This window comes from Gadus macrocephalus, chromosome 7 (assembly GCF_031168955.1).
Source record: "Gadus macrocephalus chromosome 7, ASM3116895v1".
Classification (NCBI taxonomy): domain Eukaryota; kingdom Metazoa; phylum Chordata; class Actinopteri; order Gadiformes; family Gadidae; genus Gadus; species Gadus macrocephalus.
Genome location: NC_082388.1, coordinates 15342922 through 15362187, shown reverse-complemented (window position 1 = coordinate 15362187; position 19266 = coordinate 15342922). Strand labels below are relative to the sequence as shown.

The window sequence follows — 19266 nt, the reverse complement described above, 5'->3', positions numbered from 1 at the left end:
TATGGAAACCTGTCAGTCTTTCTGGGAGCAGAGTTTCCATATCTTTAAGTTTAAGTGTTGAGACATCCTGGATCAGTTTAATGGAGGGATGTTATGGGCTATTAACCTCTTGAGATGAGGGCTATGGATGCAGTTGTAAAATACATTATGCTGTGGCAGAGACTAATGGGATTGAAACTGGTTGTGTTTAGGGTTAGGGAATTTACCATATAGTTAAGTACCTTAACTATACATTAATTGAGCACATCTCTAGAAAAATGGAATGCATTTCCAATTCAAAGATTTTTTCCCCGGACAAATGGATGCAATATGATGCAAGTGACAAACACAAGTTCGATGATCACCTTTTAATCCATTAGATATACCGATCAAAGCCCCCCGGGCCAAAAAATGGCACAAGCTATTTAAATCACTTGGACTTTGTATTGTGCGCATCTTTAGTCCATTAAACACATTTTCAGTTATCTTATCGATATGCTATGGAACGCATAGCCTACAAGAACATAGGCATTTTACAAGCAAATTCCATTTGTGTTACAAATCAGTGTAGATTTGTAATAAATTAATCTTTTAACATGAACGTGATGTAGTTTATCGAAGATGACAATTTAATTTGGCAGGAGTCTATTTTTGAGGCGCGTCCTGCGTAGAGCGGAATGTAGGACAGGACACTGTTTGGTGGGGGGGTTGGCGCTGGGGAGAGATTGCAGTTTCATTGGATAGAATAGACGTAGGCGGATTTACGTAGGCGCTGTCCGTAAAGGGGATTAACTTGTTTATCTCGTCGTATCTTGCATCTGTTAGTTGGTACACGCGAGGCATACTTTAATTACTAAACAATAACAGACCGCCATAACAAGTGCTCCATAGACGAAGGCCTACTTAATTGTTTTGGCTATAACAGTCTTCGATCAATGCTGCGTTTGGAAGTGATCCGCACGCCACGGTACACGGCGCGTATTGCGATGCGAGTGCATGGTTGAGAGGAGGTCCCGCTATGAGGTTGCTGTGGTGATCACCGTCCGGAGATGGGGGCCGATGCCAGTAGAACTAGGAAGGTGAGTGACTCTGGATTGTTGTCGTGTCATTGTGCAGTGTTGAGTTCCCGAGGATGTGCCACAATTAAAACAGGGCAAGCAACTACATGTTCTACTTTAGTCACTCCATAATTGCGCCTGCCAAATACAACACACCGCACCGGATAATATAGTCACTTCACACGGAATTTGGAGAAATAATGTATATTCGATATTCCATTAACAAAATTACTGTGTGCAAGGGTTGACATGCTATATGTTTTTCTGAATCACACATCGTTGGGGCATAATGACATTTTGCATGCTTGAGCGCACACATCTTGCGCCAGAGAGCAGCGAATCGTATATGGCGCCCTAGGGAAGTTCACAGGGTGACTAGTGACTACTATATAGGCCTACGTATGTGGGGCACGGAGAATGTTCTACTGGAAGAAGAAAATATGCCTCCCTATCTCATCTCAGCATAAAAAATATAACTTGGTCTTTATACTTCTATGTGTGAAATTTGACAGGTCGAACTTGAATTATTCTCCAAACAATATGATTATGATAACCTTGGATACACAGGGTTATACATCTCAAGTTCAAAGATTTAGGTGGCCTTACTGCCACCTAACCATAGATGTATTATTTCGCAACTAACGCATAAATCCAAGGCATTGTGGGTGATAAACACCTCTGGTGGGTCCACCGTTGTGGACTCGCTCTCTCAGGCCTCAGATGGTCGATCTCACCCCGTTCAATTCAGTATTTCAGACCAATGGCACAACGCTTATGATGGCGGCAGGGGTTTTCCCGAGGGCCAGCGCCCGAGGGGAAGTCACCAAGGGCATGTTGCATGGCCAATGAAACGCTGCCATTCTCTCCTGGCCCCCTTCAGAGGCCCAGCGAGGACCAGCAGAGCTCCTCCGGGTGGCGTGGCTTCCTCTCTGGGGTGGGCCTGTCTCTGCCGGGGGGGTTGTGCCACCTGACGCCGACGGCCCTGCGTCTGGGCCCTCGGAGGATGCTCCAGGCCAAGGCCCCTGACATCCCCGACCACGTGCTGCGCCTGGCAGGGGTGGGACCCGACAGGCTGAGGGCCGAGTGGAGCCTGCCCAACTTCATCTCCATGTTCCTGCCCGAGTTTCCCCACAGGAGCGGTCCTGGACCCCAGGACTTCCAGGTAGGCCTCAAGACCGAGGTGTGGTGAAGCTCTGGGTAATTCCTATATCCACCTCTGTTAGATCGGAAAAGCTCACCTCCTTCCCCGGACTGCCTTTCCTCTTACACAAACTTCCTCTTAATCCTCACCTCTTCCTTGTCTTAATCCTCACCTCCGTTATTCCTTCTCTCTTCTTCCCCACCTCCTCTTTCTCCCCCCCCGCCTCTTCTCTACCTCCATTCCTCCTCCTCTTCCTCCATTCCAACTCCTCCCCACCTCCTCCTCTTCCTCCCTGCCACTTCTCTTCCTCCATTTCTCCCCTTCTTCCCACCTCCTCTCTTTCTCTCCTCTTCCTCAGCTCCACCTCTTCATCTCCCGTCATTCTTCTCTACCTACTTCCTCTTCTCCCGACCTCCTCTATTCCTTATCACCTCCTCTCTTCCTCCTCAGCTTCGTCTTCAGCTTCGTCTTCCTCTATCTCCTTCCTCTCCTCCTCTCTTCCTCCTCACCTGATTGGCCACCTCCACAAGATCAGAAAGTCCTAAACAGCGATGCTTCTCTGCAGTGTTGGCAATGAGAAAAGACGTTACTACTACAACCATTAATACTTTATCTCCTTGCATTTTCACTATATATTTCTCGATATTCTCCACTGCTTTACTTTGTTATTCCACCTCTTTATATATTAATACCACGGCTTGTCTCTACTCTCCTGTGACACGCTACTATGGCACCTACTTCCTCTCTTCCTCCTCACCTCCTCCTCTTCCTCACCTCCTCTTCTTCCACCCCATCTCCTCTCTTCATTACCTCCTCCTCTTTCTCTCCTCTTCCTCCCCATCCTTCTCTAACCTCCTTCCTCTTCGCCTAATCTCCTCTCTTCCTCCTCACCTGATTGGCTACCTCCGCAAGATCAGAAAGTCCTAAACAGCGATGCTTCTCTGCAGTGATGAAAAAAACGACCATTACTACTACTACCATTAATAGTTTATCTCCTTGCATTTTCTCTGTACTTCTACCTTTTTACATATGAATGCTCTCCTGTGACACGCTACAGGTGCTCGGTTACATTGCCAAAGGATCTTTCGGACCCATCCTGAAGGTCAAAGACAAGGTCAAACAGAAAATCTACGCAGTCAAGGTGACAGATTAGTCATTCTTTCTGAAACTGAAGTTATATCATAATATTTGAATAAATGTTTTGCGTTCTTTTTAACCCAGAGAGGCCATACCAAATGTTTTTGTCTTCTTTCTTAAAGGTTATACCCAAGTCGGAGATCTTGAGGCATGGTGTTCTGGAACAATCTAAAGAGGAAGTCATAGTCCAGGTATGACACTGAGATGGACCACAGGAGGGACAGGGAGTTTATGACCTCACCAGGGGCGGCATCAACATTCTATTCTCCATTCTACAGTACTATGTGCGAACAAAGTAACATGTATAGTTCAAATCCAGCAGAGCTGACCATTCAGAGACCTCTGTTGACCCTTTCACATGGATGCTACACCAGTTGCCCCCGGTAGCACTGGTTACAATGTCCATCTGCTGCCATCTGGCTTGCTAGGCTCAAGCGTGTTGGCCAAAGGCTACTTCCAAACCCTTGTTTCAGACAGAAGACCAAGCCTAGCCCAGGCGCTCCCTTAACCACTGGTCGCAATGGAGATGTGTTTCAGGTTGACCTTTCACCTTTTGCCCTCAGCGTCAGGTCCATCACCCATTCGTCCTTGACCTCCAGGACTGCTGGCAGACCCAGCGCCACCTCTACATTAGTGAGTCACATGGATAGAAGTGACCCAGCCCTGCCCAATCGCCCTGCTCCCTCACCTCCCTCTCCCTCACCTCCCCACCACTAGCATGTATGCCAGTTTGTAGATGTAGCCCTGGCCAGTAAGTAGTACAGCCCTGGCCAGTATGTAGTCGTAACCTTGGTATATTTATCTTAGCTCTGGCGAATCTTAGCTCTGGCAAATATGTAGGCTTGACCCTGGCCAATATGTAGTCAGACACCTGACCATTATGTAGTCGTAACCCACATTGGTATATCTATCTTGGCTCTGGCAAACATGTAGTCAGAGACCTGACCAGTATGTAGTCATAGCCCTGTCCAGAATGTAGTCGTGACCCTGGCCAGTATGTAGTCATAGCCCTGGCCAATACTGAGTCGTAGTCCTGGCCAATAAGTAATCATAGCCCCAGCCAGTATTTAGTCATCACCCTGGCCAGTATATAGTACTAACCCTAATCAGTATTAGGGTTAATACTAACTATTTACTAGTCTAAGCCATTGCAAGAATGCAGCCATAACCCTGGCCAGTACTTAGTCATTGCCCTGGCCAGTTTGTATTCAGAGCCCTGGTCAGTATGTAGTCATTGCCCTGGTCAGTATGTAGTCAGAGCCCTGTTCAGTATGTAGTCAGAGCCCTGGTCAGTATGTAGTCAGAGCCCTGGTCAGTATGTAGTCAGAGCCCTGGTCAGTTTGTATTCAGAGCCCTGGTCAGTATGTAGTCAGAGCCCTGGTCAGTATGTAGTCAGAGCCCTGGTCAGTATGTAGTCAGAGCCCTGGTCAGTTTGTATTCAGAGCCCTGGTCAGTATGTAGTCAGAGCCCTGGTCAGTATGTAGTCAGAGCCCTGGTCAGTATGTAATCAGAGCCCTGGTCAGTATGTAGTCAGAGCCCTGGTCAGTATGTAGTCAGAGCCCTGGTCAGTATGTAATCAGAGCCCTGGTCAGTATGTAGTCAGAGCCCTGGTCAGTATGTAGTCAGAGCCCTGGTCAGTATGTAGTCAGAGCCCTGGTCAGTATGTAGTCAGAGCCCTGGTCAGTTTGTATTCAGAGCCCTGGTCAGTATGTAGTCAGAGCCCTGGTCAGTATGTAGTCAGAGCCCTGGTCAGTATGTAGTCAGAGCCCTGGTCAGTTTGTATTCAGAGCCCTGGTCAGTATGTAGTCAGAGCCCTGGTCAGTATGTAGTCAGAGCCCTGGTCAGTATGTAATCAGAGCCCTGGTCAGTATGTAGTCAGAGCCCTGGTCAGTATGTAGTCAGAGCCCTGGTCAGTATGTAATCAGAGCCCTGGTCAGTATGTAGTCAGAGCCCTGGTCAGTATGTAGTCAGAGCCCTGGTCAGTATGTAGTCAGAGCCCTGGTCAGTATGTAGTCAGAGCCCTGGTCAGTTTGTATTCAGAGCCCTGGTCAGTTTGTATTCAGAGCCCTGTTCAGTATGTAGTCAGAGCCCTGGTCAGTATGTAATCAGAGCCCTGGTCAGTATGTAGTCAGAGCCCTGGTCAGTATGTAGTCAGAGCCCTGGTCAGTTTGTATTCAGAGCCCTGGTCAGTATGTAGTCAGAGCCCTGGTCAGTATGTAGTCAGAGCCCTGGTCAGTATGTAGTCAGAGCCCTGGTCAGGATGTAGTCAGAGCCCTGTTCAGTATGTAGTCAGAGCCCTGGTCAGTATGTAGTCAGAGCCCTGTTCAGTATGTAGTCATTGCCCTAGGCAGTATGTAGTCAGAGCCCTGGTCAGTATGTAGTCAGAGCCCTGGTCAGTATGTAGTCAGAGCCCTGGTCAGTATGTAGTCAGAGCCCTGGTCAGTATGTAGTCAGAGCCCTGGTCAGTATGTAGTCAGAGCCCTGTTCAGTATGTAGTCAGAGCCCTGGTCAGTATGTAGTCAGAGCCCTGGCCAGTATGTACTCTTGGCATTGTCCCAGTGTGTGTGTGTAGCTTTCCCTCTAGTCAGTACATAGTTATATCTGTGGCCTTCATACTGCTTCATAAAGTATACATAGTGGTGGGTTTGCTGCTCCTTCAGATACTAGGTATACATAGTGATTGGTTTTCTGGTCCTTCAGATACCAGGTATACATAGTGGTGGGTTTGCAAATGCTGCCTCCCCCCTTGTTTTCTCCCATGAAACCACTGGCTGAGAATGTGTAACCCAGTTTGCCTCCCACTCCACCAACGTCCCAATTGTGGAAGATATGCTATTTGATGAAATCACAAAAGTGTGCGAGAGCTCCTCTCCTCTGCTCTCCTTTGCTCTGCTCTCCTCCCAGGTAAACTCTATTTATACAGGCCTGTACCTCACCTACAGTCTCTGAGGACCCCACCGGACCACCACCTCCCCCCTCACCACCTTCTCACCCAGAGCCCTGCTTTGTGTTTTTTTACATCTAGCGGAAGACGTTTCCCCAATGATTGTCCCATTGAATACGTAAAGCTATCCTCACTGCCTCCTCCTCTTCCTCCTCACCTCCCTCACCTCTCTAGCCTCCCTGAGTGCATCTCAACCCGCTGCGTGACCCCTTAAAGGGGACCTATTATGCTTTTTCGACTTTTATGACCTTTAAACGTTGTTATAATGAATGATAGTCATGTTTAACCACCTACAAAAAACGATGTAGATTTTCGGGAAACTCTTCCTCTCATCTGGGCGCTTTCAGCATTCTCTGTCAACGCTCGGTTTCGTCCTTCTCCGCCCCCTCGCCCCCCTACCTGCCAACCCAACTCTGTTGTGATTGGTTACCTTCCTTGAAGCGCGCGCGTGCGGGCAGATTTGACCCGGCATATGGGGGTGCGGCAGGAGTGCCTCTACGTAGATGATTTCCCGGAAATGTGAACAAGTGAATCGCAAACGTTGTCCCGAGTGTTTAGCGCTCTGCACAGCCACCTCAGTCTGTCAGCAGGGAATACGTCGACATGCATGTACTTCATTATTTGACACTTTAGTATGGTTAAACATGACTATCAATCATTATAACAACGTTTATAGGTCATAAAAGTTGAAAAAGCATAATAGGTCCCCTTTAAGTTACCCCAATATATACTATGTCCATATTGTCAGTGTTATATGATCATGTGTGTTTCTGCTATTGACGTGTATGTACTTTTATTGACTATGTGCACTTTATTTGTACATTGTTCTTGGGTACCTTGAAAAGTTGCTTTTAAAATAAATGTATTATTATTAAGTCTGTGTCTGCTCCCTCAGTGTGTGACTACTGCAGCACAGGAGACCTGTACACGTACTGGGTGATGATTGGTCGGTTCTCAGAGGACACCGTGAGGGTGTATGCCGCTGAGCTGGGAAGTGCTCTGGGTGAGTAGACTGCAGGATAGAATACAATACAATAGAACTGCGTTGTTATTATTTAACAAAGGGGTATGCTTTCATTTAGCGGTGGCTTGTATCCAAAGTGACCAACAGCGAAGACGTTTTAAGATGCATGGCATAGATGAGTCAGATAGGAGTTAGGCACCTTGCTCAGAGATGCCTGCCAACATTGGGGTTCAAAGATTTATTTCCTTCTCAGAAACATTTGCAACATATGCAATGAAGTCTTTGTTGTTTACATTTTCTTTTTTAAATAACCATTTACTGTGATGCTCACTTCATCCTTTACAGAGATACATAAATGATGAAATAAAAGTGAAATTGAATATGTACCGTATATGAACGGTTGTATTTTCTGAACTGTATTTGTTTGAACAAATTCTTGTTTTCTCAGGATTTCTTCATGATTTCGGAGTCATTCACAGAGATGTGAAGGCAAGTGTGGAAAGAAATTATTCCTCATCCTCATCGTCATCCGCTTATCCGGGGTCGGGTCGCGGGGGGAGCAGCTCAAGCAGGGGGCCCCAGACTTCCCTTTCCCGGGCCACATTGACCAGCTCTGACGGGGGGATCCCGAGGCGTTCCCAGGCCAGTGTTGAGATATAATCTCTCCACCTAGTCCTGGGTCTTCCCCGAGGTTTCCTCCCCACTGGACGTGCCTGAAACACCTCCCAAGGAAGGCACCCAGTGGGCATCCTTACCAGATGCCCGAACCACCTCAGCTGACTCCTTTCTAAGTAAAGGAGCAGCGGCTCTAATCCGAGTTCCTCACGGATGGCTGAGCTTCTCACCCTATCCCTAAGGGAGACGCCAGCCACCCTTCTGAGAAAACTCATCTCGGCCGCTTGTACCCGCGATCTCGTCCTTTCGGTCATCACCCAGCCTCATGACCATAGGTGAGGATAGGAACGAAGATCGACCGGTATATCGAGAGCTTTGCCTTGCGGCTCAGCTCTCTTTTCGTTACAACGGTGCGGTAAAGCGAACACAATACCGCCCCCGCTGCTCCGATTCTCCGGCCAATCTCACGCTCCATAGTACCCTCACTCGCGAACAAGACCCCGAGGTACTTGAACTCCTTCACTTGGGCTAAGGACTCATTTCCTACCCGGAGTAAGCAATCCACCGGTTTCCTGCTAAGAGTCATGGCCTCAGATTTAGCGGTGCTGATCCTCATCCCAGCCGATTCACACTTGGCCGCCAGCCGATCCAGTGAGTGCTGAAGGTCACAGGCCGATGATCCAATGAGGACCACATCATCTGCAAAAAGCAGTGACGAGATCCTCAGACCACCGAACTGCAACCCCTCCCCACCACGACTACGCCTCGATATCCTGTCCATGTATATCACAAACAGGATTGGTGACAAGGCGCAGCCCTGGAAAGAAATTATTATTATATCATAATTATATATATACGCTTCTATTAATCAATTCTACATAAGGGCATTGGATTAATGATTTTAATATAGTATTACATTTTTTGTTTCATGAAAACCAAACTATTTAAATACTCCTGATTATTTATTTATTTTTACATTCAGATGGAGAACATCCTGCTTACAGAAAATGGTAAAAGCATTACATTTGTTTGTTCGTCCCACAGAAAGCGCTATTACATCAGTTTGTTTCTTAGCCTCCACCAGGCATCGGTCGGTTTTTGGGTAGATGGTAACCAGAGAACGCTATAATATAAACGTGGGGACAAAAAAAGAACATTCGAGAACACAGTCTTGACATTACATGGCTGGCATCACTTAATTAACATTGCTTTACAAAAAAGAGGCTTACACTTCTCCTATATATGTACCACTTTCTATGTATCCCTGTACTAACTATATATCAAGGGCTCACAGATAATGATGCGGTACGAACACAGACCACTTGAAACCTATAATAATATATTTATTGATATTAAGTAAAACGTGTCAGTTCACGTTATAGATGCTAGTATAGCATATTCAATTCTATGTACCATTTTCCCAAAATAAGTTATATAACCTTTATGTCTGATCTTGTACAGGCCACCTCCGTTTAGCAGATTTTGGTTTGTCCCGTCGGCTGGAGCGGGGTGGACGGGCCTTCACCATCTGTGGAACCATCCAGTACATGGGTGAGAAACACTACGTTTCTTATTGCATACTTGAAGTATAATAGCTTAACCTATTTAATGCTAAAGATTTATACTCATAAATGTTCTCATGTAGCGACAGTAGTAAAGTGAAAGTTTTTTGGTGAGGAGACAAGTCTACATGGTTTGCTACATAAGTATTGTCTCTGTCAGCTCCTGAGGTTCTGAGTGGTGGACCCTACAACCACGCCGCTGATTGGTGGTCCCTGGGCATCCTCCTCTTCTCATTGGTTACTGGAAGGGTAAGGCACATAATTTGCGTCCGAACAGTGGAAAAAGTTTTATTTGAGTCCTCCCATGTAGAAGCTACAATCATGCTAAACACACATATGCCCCCCCTCTCCCCTCAGTTCCCCGTGGCTCCAGAGGTGGACCACTGCCTGATGCTGCGGAAGGTGCGCTGTTTCCCCTACGAGATGCCCCTGGACCTGACCCCCCCTCTAGTCATACTCATCACAGAGGTAACACAACCTTGACGGGGACCAGCCACGTTCTGCTAGGTTATGGAAAAATCATAATCCCGATTATTTTGGTCAATAATGAAATTACGATTATTCAAACGATAATTTTTGATGATCATGATGCATTTTTCTCAGCATTTCTCTCCAAAATAACACTTAGTATCATTGACATTTCCCCCTGAAAAAATTAACAAAATGTTCAAATAGAAAAGGTTTGGATCGAAAATAATGTACAAAAATGTATCCGGCTGTTCTGCAATTTCTATAAGGCATTGAATGAAAAAATAAATATTTATAAATGTAAATAAATATATATATTATCAATAAATATATATAGCACAGCGTGATGGCAATAATTGCAGCCTGTAACCTCAGTATTTGGTAGCGTAACAGTTTGGAGTGGGTAGTTTGACGCAGTCCTCTTTTCCACAGCTGCTGTGTAAGACGCCAGCGAGACGTCTCAGGACGCTGGAGCGGTTCAGGCGGCAGACCTTCTTCCATGGAACCACGTCGGACCTGGTCCTGCTCCAGCGGCAGCCCGTTGATGTACTGGACCTTCTCGGATACGGATTAGATTAGATTAGATGGGAAATTATTACTGTATGTTTAGACATAGAATTTGGGCCTATATTCAGGCCATTGTTTTGAGGTATTGTACATAAGTATTCAATGTAGTAGTAGTAGTAGTAGTAGTAGTAGTATGATAATACATGTAGTATTAGTAGTATAATATATGTGATTAGTAAGCAGCTGGAGAAGGGATTTATTCAGGTGTGATTCAAGAGTTATTCAGAAATTAATCAGGGGTTATTTTGAGATTAATCAGGGGTTATTCAGAGATTAATCAGGGGTTATTCAGAGATTGAACAGGGGTTATTCAGAGATTAACCAGGGGTTATTCAGAGATTGAACAGGGGTTATTCAGAGATTAACCAGGGGTTATTCAGAGATTAATCAGGGGTTATTCAGAGATTAATCAAGGGTTATTCAGAGATTAATCAGGGGTTATTGAGAGATTAATCAGGGGTTATTCAGAGATTAATCAGAGGTTATTCAGAGATTAATCGGGTTATTCAGAGATTAATCAGGGGTTATTCAGAGATTGATCAGGGGTTATTCAGAGATTGAACAGGGGTTATTCAGAGATTAACCAGGGGTTATTCAGAGATTGAACAGGGGTTATTCAGAGATTAACCAGGGGTTATTCAGAGATTGAACAGGGGTTATTCAGAGATTAACCAGGGGTTATTCAGCAGTATATATTCTCTGCTCTCCCTATTCTCTGCTCTCCAGGTGATCCTAGAGCTGAGAGAGAGACCGGACCGCTCTGCCAAGGCTCGGCGAGGGCTCACCTTGTCCCTGCAGCCGTTCCGGGGCTTCGACTACGACTCTCTGCTCAGCCCACCCGAGACCCCCGTTGCACACCCGGATGAGCTCACACAGACCCTTCCCTCCTCCGCCCCGCCTGGCCCAGGGCAGCCCCCCGATGACCCCACACAGAGCGACCCTGCCTCCGGCCTGCCTGGCCCAGCGAGCCTGCTCCTGCGTCGGGCGTCGGTGGAAACCGTCTCTAGGTGTGAGGTGTTTGTGTGAAGAAACTTGTGGACTGGTAGTAGTACCAATAGGACAATTACAAGGCTACTTATTTGAACACACACAGAGGTAAACGCTGTGTAAAGCGTGGTGGGGGAGCTTCCTGCGACCAATCGGTCTAGTTAAATTACCTTGACTTTCATTCCTTTTTTGTAACCGTGCGGTTACATGCACGTATCCCGAAATAATTTGCCTTCCTGTGATGAATACGCAACCCTTCATCACATTGGTTTACATACTGTTACTGATATTTTCCTAGAACAATATATTTGTTACAACAGGACAGAAAATCACAGGATGAGTTAAATCAATCTCCTGCCTATCTTGGTTGATCAGGTATTTTTCTTTCAAGGTAACTACACATTTTGTAGACCTTGAATTCTCTGTCTGTTTATTATGGAGATCAGTCTCAAACAATATGAGCAGCAGTGTGATCTCTCCATATTCTAGGGGTAGACAACATGGGCCTATACATATATGCAATAGTTTTAGAAAGGTGATTGTTTGCCCACTTCAAACTATGAGTGTATTTCAACCAGCTGAGTTATTTATGATTTAAAGACTAACAAAGAAAATGACTATGACAAGTATTTAAACATCATAATTTTGTCCTGGATGCAGGTTGAAGGATACAACACTATTGGCAAAATAGTTTTTATTTATTATTTTATAAAAAAATAAATAACCAAAAAACGTAAAACATAGGCATGCTTCCATCTGTAGTCCTTCCATAAGACTCCAAGACCGCCAACTGCCTGAAGTCTAGCCCCGTCCCACACAACTACTGCCCCTATATATTATATTTATATTATGCATGACATATTATATATTCAGATGTGAATGCCTTTTTCTTATGTTTTGGAGTGATTCCCCTCGACATTCATGACATTGCGCCTGAAGAGCACATTGTGGGTTTCCCACCTTGTCTCCGAAATGTACAATTCTTTTTTATTTCCTAAAAGCCACTGGGACTGTAAATAATTGTTATATTATTGGCAATAAATAAACAATTTATAAAACAAGTTATTGTTTATTTGTTGTTGGTCAATTTATTGTTTACTTCAAAAGTAACAATGATACTAGTTATAGGGCAGTTTTATGAAGACAAAGGCTTCGGTTCCTTAATGCATCTTCTGAACATCAGAATCAAATATTTTCTTATTGAAAGAAATGACCCAGGATGCCTCAGTTGTAAATGCAGAAACGCATGCATATAAAATCTGAATCTCATTAACACAAGAGAAATGTAACTATCTTAAATCTTTAAACGCAGTCACGCGTTATCGCACTCACGTTGGTCATGGGCAAGAATGCAGCAATGTTCTGATTGGTTTAAAGCAGCAAGAACGAAGAGTCCAGCCCTCTTCTCAGCCCATGCTTTTGTTATTGTCTTTTTGCTATGTGGCTAGCTGTGCTTTTGTAATGCACGGCGTTTACATGGTAGCTTGAACAAGACTGTAAGTTCGGTAAGTGTGATCATTATTCTACCGTTTAATTGATTTGTGTGCCTATGCTGAATGTATGTAGGCCTACATGGGAACCTATACCAACCCGTTTCAGAGCATGTCCTTTGGTGCTTGTCCTGCAAAACCATTCGTATTAAAAAGCCTTTTACCAGAACGGCGGGATAAATGTTATTCAGGCGTAACAATAGTTAATTACTGAACTACGAGTTGTATAACTTACCATCATGGTAAACTTTAAATCGTAGATTGCTTGTCTGCTTTCAAATCTCTAGTTTTTATTTCAGTCTTCTATCTATGCTGCTTTCAACGCGAATCAGAACCTGGTGCACTAACGTTACGGGAGACACTACCGGACACACCAGAGTGCTAAATTAGGTTTTGGAGCCTTGTGGATTATACGGTTAGAAATGGCGAATTTCAGTACATAGTTGTTTACTTTGTCCCTCGACTCAAATTGATCTCTAACCGCATATGTAAACATTTCCAAACTTTAACTAAACATGACCATCTCACCCTCGATGAGAGATTCGAGATGCATCGTACACAGCTCTCTCCCGTAGCACCTAGCGTTCCCATTTGTCTCCTTGGGCATAGCTACACCACGCTAAATCGTGGAAGAACAGTCAGGCTAGTCACTGTAATTGTTAGCTACATTAGCCTATTCAGCAAACCAGCCGAGTAAAAAAAACACAGCGCTGAGTAGAATATGAATAAATAATGATGGAAGTGTATGAGTTGTTGTTAAATTATTGGCACGAAGTGTACCTACTGAATAAAAAATAACTGCTTATTTCTTGGTAAGAATGAAAATAGAATGAGACAAGTGAACACAAACTTTTTTCGCCTCATGTGTTTACTATAGGGCCTACCTTGGTTTGACAACGATACAGATATGGGGGCTGTTGAACACTTGTTTGGGATATGATGGAAGTAAATTCATTGCCCACTGCCCAATTTTGTAACTAAACCAATTTATTAAAACGTGGAGACTTTTTTTTAATTTGTGAATTAAACGCTTTGAAAATAATCCATTGGTTTATAAGTGTTTCCCACAGCTGTCTATAGACAAATTTACTTTCACAATAAGACAACAATGCAGACTTCTGTTAATGTCAGTATCTGCATTCAATTTGACCTGTTTTAAACACTCCTATTAGCCCAATCTACTATAATATAGGCTAATACAACATACCGTTTCAGGAGTCGTAGCAGCGAGCGACTCTGGTGGGGTAACCGCATCCTGCCAGGGTGATATATATATATATATTCTTTGACTGATCATTAATAATGTGAAATGTATGATTTATGTACATTTCACATTAGGCTCGCTGCTACGACTCTGCTCAATGTGTGTGTTTGTACACACACACACACACACACACACACACACACACACACACACACACACACACACACACACACACACACACACACACACATACATTTAGAGGTGAATGTAGCTTCAACTGAGTCATTCCAAAAACATTCTATTGACATCCCTTATCCTCTCTCATCAGAGACTCTGAAACTGCTACTTGGATCCGTGGTGTGTGACCAGAGAGGCCTGCAGGTGAAGCTGGTGCCATGCTGGTGACTGCACAAGTCTGCCAGTTACTGTTTCAGCCAAGAAATCTGTACCATGGATGAGGATGCCCTTTTACTGGGAAAAAGACATTCGTAGATCATATCTTCCGTTTGGATGGAGTCATGCTCCATGCAGTGACAGTGGATTGTCTAGTACTAAAACTTGGAACTGTAGCTGACTGGACGGTCTACTGGCAAGACTTGTACGAGACCAAAGACTTTTCTTCATTTGTAACAAGTTGGATCTTTTAAACAGCCAAAATGAACTGCACAGATAGTGAGTATATTTGGCAGTCTCGTATTCACAGTGGATTTAATTATAGGCGAAAACCAGGTCCCTTCCAAGATGCTGCTGCAATTGGACTGGATTTCAACGTGGCTTGCAAAAGGAAGACCAAACTGGATTTGAGTTTGCTAACAAATGGAGTGGTGCTGGACATCTATGACTTTAGTAAAGCATCGGTAGGGTCGGTTAAGTACTTGTTGTCCGACGTCCTGGAGTATAATTTCGACACCGGCATGGACAACGATAAACAGCGCTTTTTGTTTACAAACCGCTTATTCACAAAAATTGGGTTGCTGAAAAAATATTCCCAACAGGACGAAGTGTTTTTGCTTCCTGACCCTAATACTTTTAATCTATCTGGTGTGTCAGAGGTCCAGAGTCGTCCTTACACCAATTTGAGCGAGTTCTTGGTCAAATCTACACCAAACTGCCATGAAAGGATTCATGAAGATGAAGCCGCCACAGCATTTGACCATGTTGACCAGGATGGAGAAACTGAGCATGTAGACGAGGCAACAAAATGCACAGTGGTAAAGGGTTTGTACCCACTCTGTGATGCCATTGGTCTGGATCTGTACATTAGACCCATAAACACGCCCAAGCAGAAACTAGACCCAAGATTTTTAACCAACAAAGTCATTTTTGAAGTGCTCAAATTTGTTAAAGAGGTGTGCGGAACACAACGTCAGACCGTCTCAGACGTGCTCAATCATAATTTTGATCTCAGCGCTTATGAAAATTGCGTCTGGGGAAAAATTATAAAGATCAGAAATGGCAGAAATGACCTAATTCAGCGTGATGCCAAACAGGCTTTCAGAAAGAAGCCTTGCATCTTTGTCCAAAGAAAATCTCGGAAAAGAGGATGGAAAAGAAGATGGGTCAATGACTATGACAGCCAAGCCTTAGCATCACTTACAAAGCATGGCAAAAGGAAGCGAAAGCCCAAGTATGATGATGTGTTTTGTGACTTCGGACACCTGCGACATGATGATCAGAAATTCTTTGCAACAAGCTACGAAGAGATGGATGCCATGCAGGAATCGCAGACCGGAGAACAGTCATACACTTTCTCTGATCCAGTGCATGATCATGGCATAGAGGTGCCCAGTGAAAAGCTTAGACTCTGGAAGCGACGGACAGCGCGCAGTAAACAGATCCTCACTTCGTGGTTCAAACACAAAAAGACACATTGGGACTTTAACATCGGCACTGGTGTGAAGTTAAATACTGATCTGCGACTACTAACTGATGACATCTTAGAGGACATGTTTAAATTTGCTTGTCATATGCGCAGAACTCAATCGAAATTCCAGCTTGAGATTTATCAAAACAACTTCAGGCTTAACCCACTGGATTCAGTGCAGACAAGGTTCAAGTGGCATGTCACCACAAAAGTAAAAGATCTTGAAAGCCGTCGCCGTGAAAAATTGGCAGATCTTTTAAATTCTGTTGTTCATTTTCCGGGGTCTTACCGCATGGTTGATATCGTCAGCTCCTCAACCGCAGCTGAAACAGTTAATCAATCCTCAGCAAAATTTCTTGAGCCGTCCATGGAGAACTACCCCTTCTGTTTGCAGATGGGGGTAAACCTTTGGGCAGTGAAAGAGCGGCCTTTGAATGAGAGACTGGATTTGGGTCTCCTGACCAATGGGGTTCTGCTAGAAGTGAGTAGCTTTGTCGGGAAGCTGTGTGGCAATGTCTGGGAGGTCATGTTTGATGTTCTTGAGCACAATTTCGACCTCAACCCTCAAGGTGGAGAAATCGCGCAAGCGCTTCAGAACTGGTACTGGCGACGCATAACATCAAACCGAGGGATTGAGACATTTGCAGAACTTAACATGTGCATTGCTAAGATTGTTCAAGCGAATAAAAGCTGCACCAAAGAAAGACTTTTCAACCAGGTCATAAAGAAGGACTTGGCTGAGGAGTTTAAACAAGGAACTTTCCATTGTGACCCCTATCCCCTATGTAAAGAGTTGGGGATAAACCTTGAAATGGATTCAAAGTGGGAAGCCAGAGCAAAATTGGACTTGCAAGTGTTGACCAGGGCGGTCATCTATGAGGTACACAGATATGTGGGGGAAAACCCTCAGAAGGATAATTATGTTCCTATGCTGTACAAGATCTTGGAAGACAACTTTGACCTTAGCTCCCAGCTTCACCGGCGCTGCAAGTTTGCACTTGCAATCGCATCCCAAGTGAAAGCCATGGCTGGGAACTTTAGAGGTTCAACCCGGAAGGGAGACTATCCAAACAAGGTGTTTGAGTTACCTTTTGAATTCCCAATCAGTGGGCAGGTTCTCTTAAAAGAAGAGCCGGAAGATGGATACTGTGATTTGGATGATGATAATGACAATATTGAGTTTGTCTGCCAATTTATCCCTGTTGATATTGAGATAACACTGGATTAGGATTATTGTTTTAGGTAAGCATGTGGTTTGCAGTTTATATCATTTCGAAAGGAGTACAATACCTTTATTTCTATTCCACAGATTGTACCAAAGGGAAAAATATTTGATAACCTTTAGCTCTTTAGTCAAAAGAACAATGCTGTCAATTACCATGTTAGAGGATTTTTTTGTGTGAAGTGATATGTTGTCATGTTGGCCTCCTCCTAGCACCATATCTAAATTGTAAGTTATGTTGTAGGAAATGGATGGTTAAAATGGATCATGTGTGCAATGTAAAAAGTTATGAATGTAAAATTAAAACTGACATTTTCTTATTTTGGTCGGACCATCTAAATAAAACACAATCTGCAGGATTTAAGTTTATATGTAAAGCCCAATACAAAGTCAACACAAGTATTGATTTTTTTTTTCCTTGTATTTATCAGCGATTCACAAATAAGGGTAGGCTACATGAGCCGCTTTCAGTGGCTTGGCCGGTGAATTTAGCTATATTGAGGCTTCAGGTAAACGGAGACAGCATAAGAAAACGGCATATGGGAATGGAATTTGAAGTATAGCACTGGCTTATTCCTATGACCTGATTAAAAAAAAAAAGAAGCTACAGCCAACTTTAATATTGAGTAAGACGTTTGAATAATTTTTTAACTGACTTAGATCAGCTGATGTATGTGTATTAGTAGGATAATTTCATTGAATGGTTTAGTGAAGAGTTCTTTATCAGCAGTCAAGAACATTGCTGATTGATTAGGCTAAATTCCTTGTTACTCCAATTGCAAACTAAATATACTTAACATTTGGATCAAGATTGTTGCCCATTGTCAAAGAAGACTACTAGGATAGGCTCTTGTTGGTGCATGCTGATACTACAGAAACGAAAGGAAATTTTATTCTATATAAATTGAAAATGTTTGAATATTTAACACCTTAATCAATAGCCTAGCATAGGGCTAGGCTTTAATAACATGATAAACCTGAAATATATCAATTAAACATAAAGGCTACATATTTAAGGGGAAGAAAAATAAAAAGTAATTAATTCTTTGAAATATTTCGTTAGAGTTGAGCAAGGGTCAAGGGTTAAGCAAGGCCTACAATAGTTTCTAGTTGGCAATTCAATCTTGCACCCCCGATCGCTGCCTACAGCACAGGTGCTCATCCAGTAGTAATCGTAGAATGGCGTTGTATTGTATAGTATAGTAGCCTAGTAGTTAAATAGTTAAGATCAACATGGCATTAAGAGGGGTTGGAACTATAATATACCCATGCATCGGCGATACCTGGTGCATTTGTATTTGCCGTCCCAAACATGGTATCAATAACACGTTCTTACCACTAGATGGTGGAAGAGTTTAATTTGTGGAGGAAGTGCGCTTCGACTATACATTAGTTAACAATATTGACAGAAACGATACACCTTTCAATAAGATACCCATGTGGAAAATGTCCACTGTAGTTGTGATAAATGAATACAATCAATAATATTCTCACAATGCCAAATGCATTCCTTCAAGCAGTCAATTCTTCAAAGATGTCTAGGGTTAAAAAAAACGGGTTTAACCATGAAGTGCATGGAAATGCAAATAACAAAAAAAAGCAGGGATCTCAAAATTCTTTATGCAAAGATGACATGGTTGCATTAACCGGAGGATTGGTGGATTGATCCTCGTGGTACTACCAAACATTGTGTAAGGTTTCCTTGGGCAGGGGGCTTGAGGGCTAACAGGTTGTTGCCTTGTACTGATAAAGCCTGTGTAAATTATGTGCTTAATTAATATGTAAAACACACTAGATAAACAGGCCTATACTAAATGTAAAGGCTCATATCTGTCAAAGTTCTTTCTCTCTCAGCGAGAAATCATTTCACATTTGAGAAAGTATCAAATCGCTCACTCCCCCCCACCACCAAAACAGCCCCCGCAGCCCCAAAACACACCCACACATTAGTCCTAAGGCGCTGACAAACCGAGTCCCTTGAGTGCCTCATCTGGGCTGGCATATGGACACACACACACACACACACACACACACACACACACACACACACACACACACACACAC

At 43.7% G+C, this 19266-nt stretch overlaps 2 protein-coding genes across 4 annotated transcripts; both read left to right on the top strand.

Moving 5' to 3' along the window:
• The first annotated feature begins 708 nt into the window (after nucleotides 1-708).
• rskrb (ribosomal protein S6 kinase related b) lies at nucleotides 709-12483 on the top strand. Its single transcript, XM_060056856.1, has 13 exons — nucleotides 709-1058; nucleotides 1918-2199; nucleotides 3236-3319; nucleotides 3438-3506; nucleotides 3879-3948; nucleotides 7155-7262; nucleotides 7672-7712; nucleotides 8821-8848; nucleotides 9300-9389; nucleotides 9561-9649; nucleotides 9758-9868; nucleotides 10301-10414; nucleotides 11162-12483. Exons 1-13 carry the CDS (start codon nucleotides 1029-1031, stop codon nucleotides 11459-11461), a joined length of 1416 nt encoding a protein of 471 aa, XP_059912839.1. The 5' UTR covers nucleotides 709-1028; the 3' UTR covers nucleotides 11462-12483.
• A 100-nt stretch (nucleotides 12484-12583) lies between these two features.
• Nucleotides 12584-17522, top strand: LOC132461625 (uncharacterized). 3 transcript variants are annotated; one of them, XR_009526646.1, is made up of 2 exons: nucleotides 12584-12927; nucleotides 14128-14237. XR_009526646.1 is itself a non-coding variant. In XM_060056855.1 (2 exons), the coding sequence occupies exon 2, from the start codon at nucleotides 14773-14775 to the stop codon at nucleotides 17206-17208; it is 2436 nt and encodes an 811-aa protein (XP_059912838.1). In that variant the 5' UTR covers nucleotides 12725-12918; nucleotides 14445-14772; the 3' UTR covers nucleotides 17209-17522. The 3 variants fall into 3 exon arrangements, 2 of the variants coding, with proteins under 2 accessions (XP_059912838.1, XP_059912837.1); XM_060056855.1 differs by lacking the exon at nucleotides 14128-14237 and adding an exon at nucleotides 14445-17522 and having other exon boundaries at nucleotides 12725-12918; XM_060056854.1 differs by lacking the exon at nucleotides 14128-14237 and adding an exon at nucleotides 14445-17522 and having other exon boundaries at nucleotides 12725-12927.
• Nucleotides 17523-19266: the final 1744 nt, after the last annotated feature.

Coding starts and splice junctions, on each gene's coding strand:
- LOC132461625 (XM_060056855.1), top strand. CDS start 14,773: ATGAACTGCACAGATAGTGAGTATATTTGGCAGTCTCGTATTCACAGT.
- rskrb (XM_060056856.1), top strand. CDS start 1,029: ATGGGGGCCGATGCCAGTAGAACTAGGAAG. Junction 1,059..1,917: donor ATGCCAGTAGAACTAGGAAG/GTGAGTGACTCT, acceptor GGCCCCCTTCAG/AGGCCCAGCGAGGACCAGCA. Junction 2,200..3,235: donor CTGGACCCCAGGACTTCCAG/GTAGGCCTCAAG, acceptor GACACGCTACAG/GTGCTCGGTTACATTGCCAA.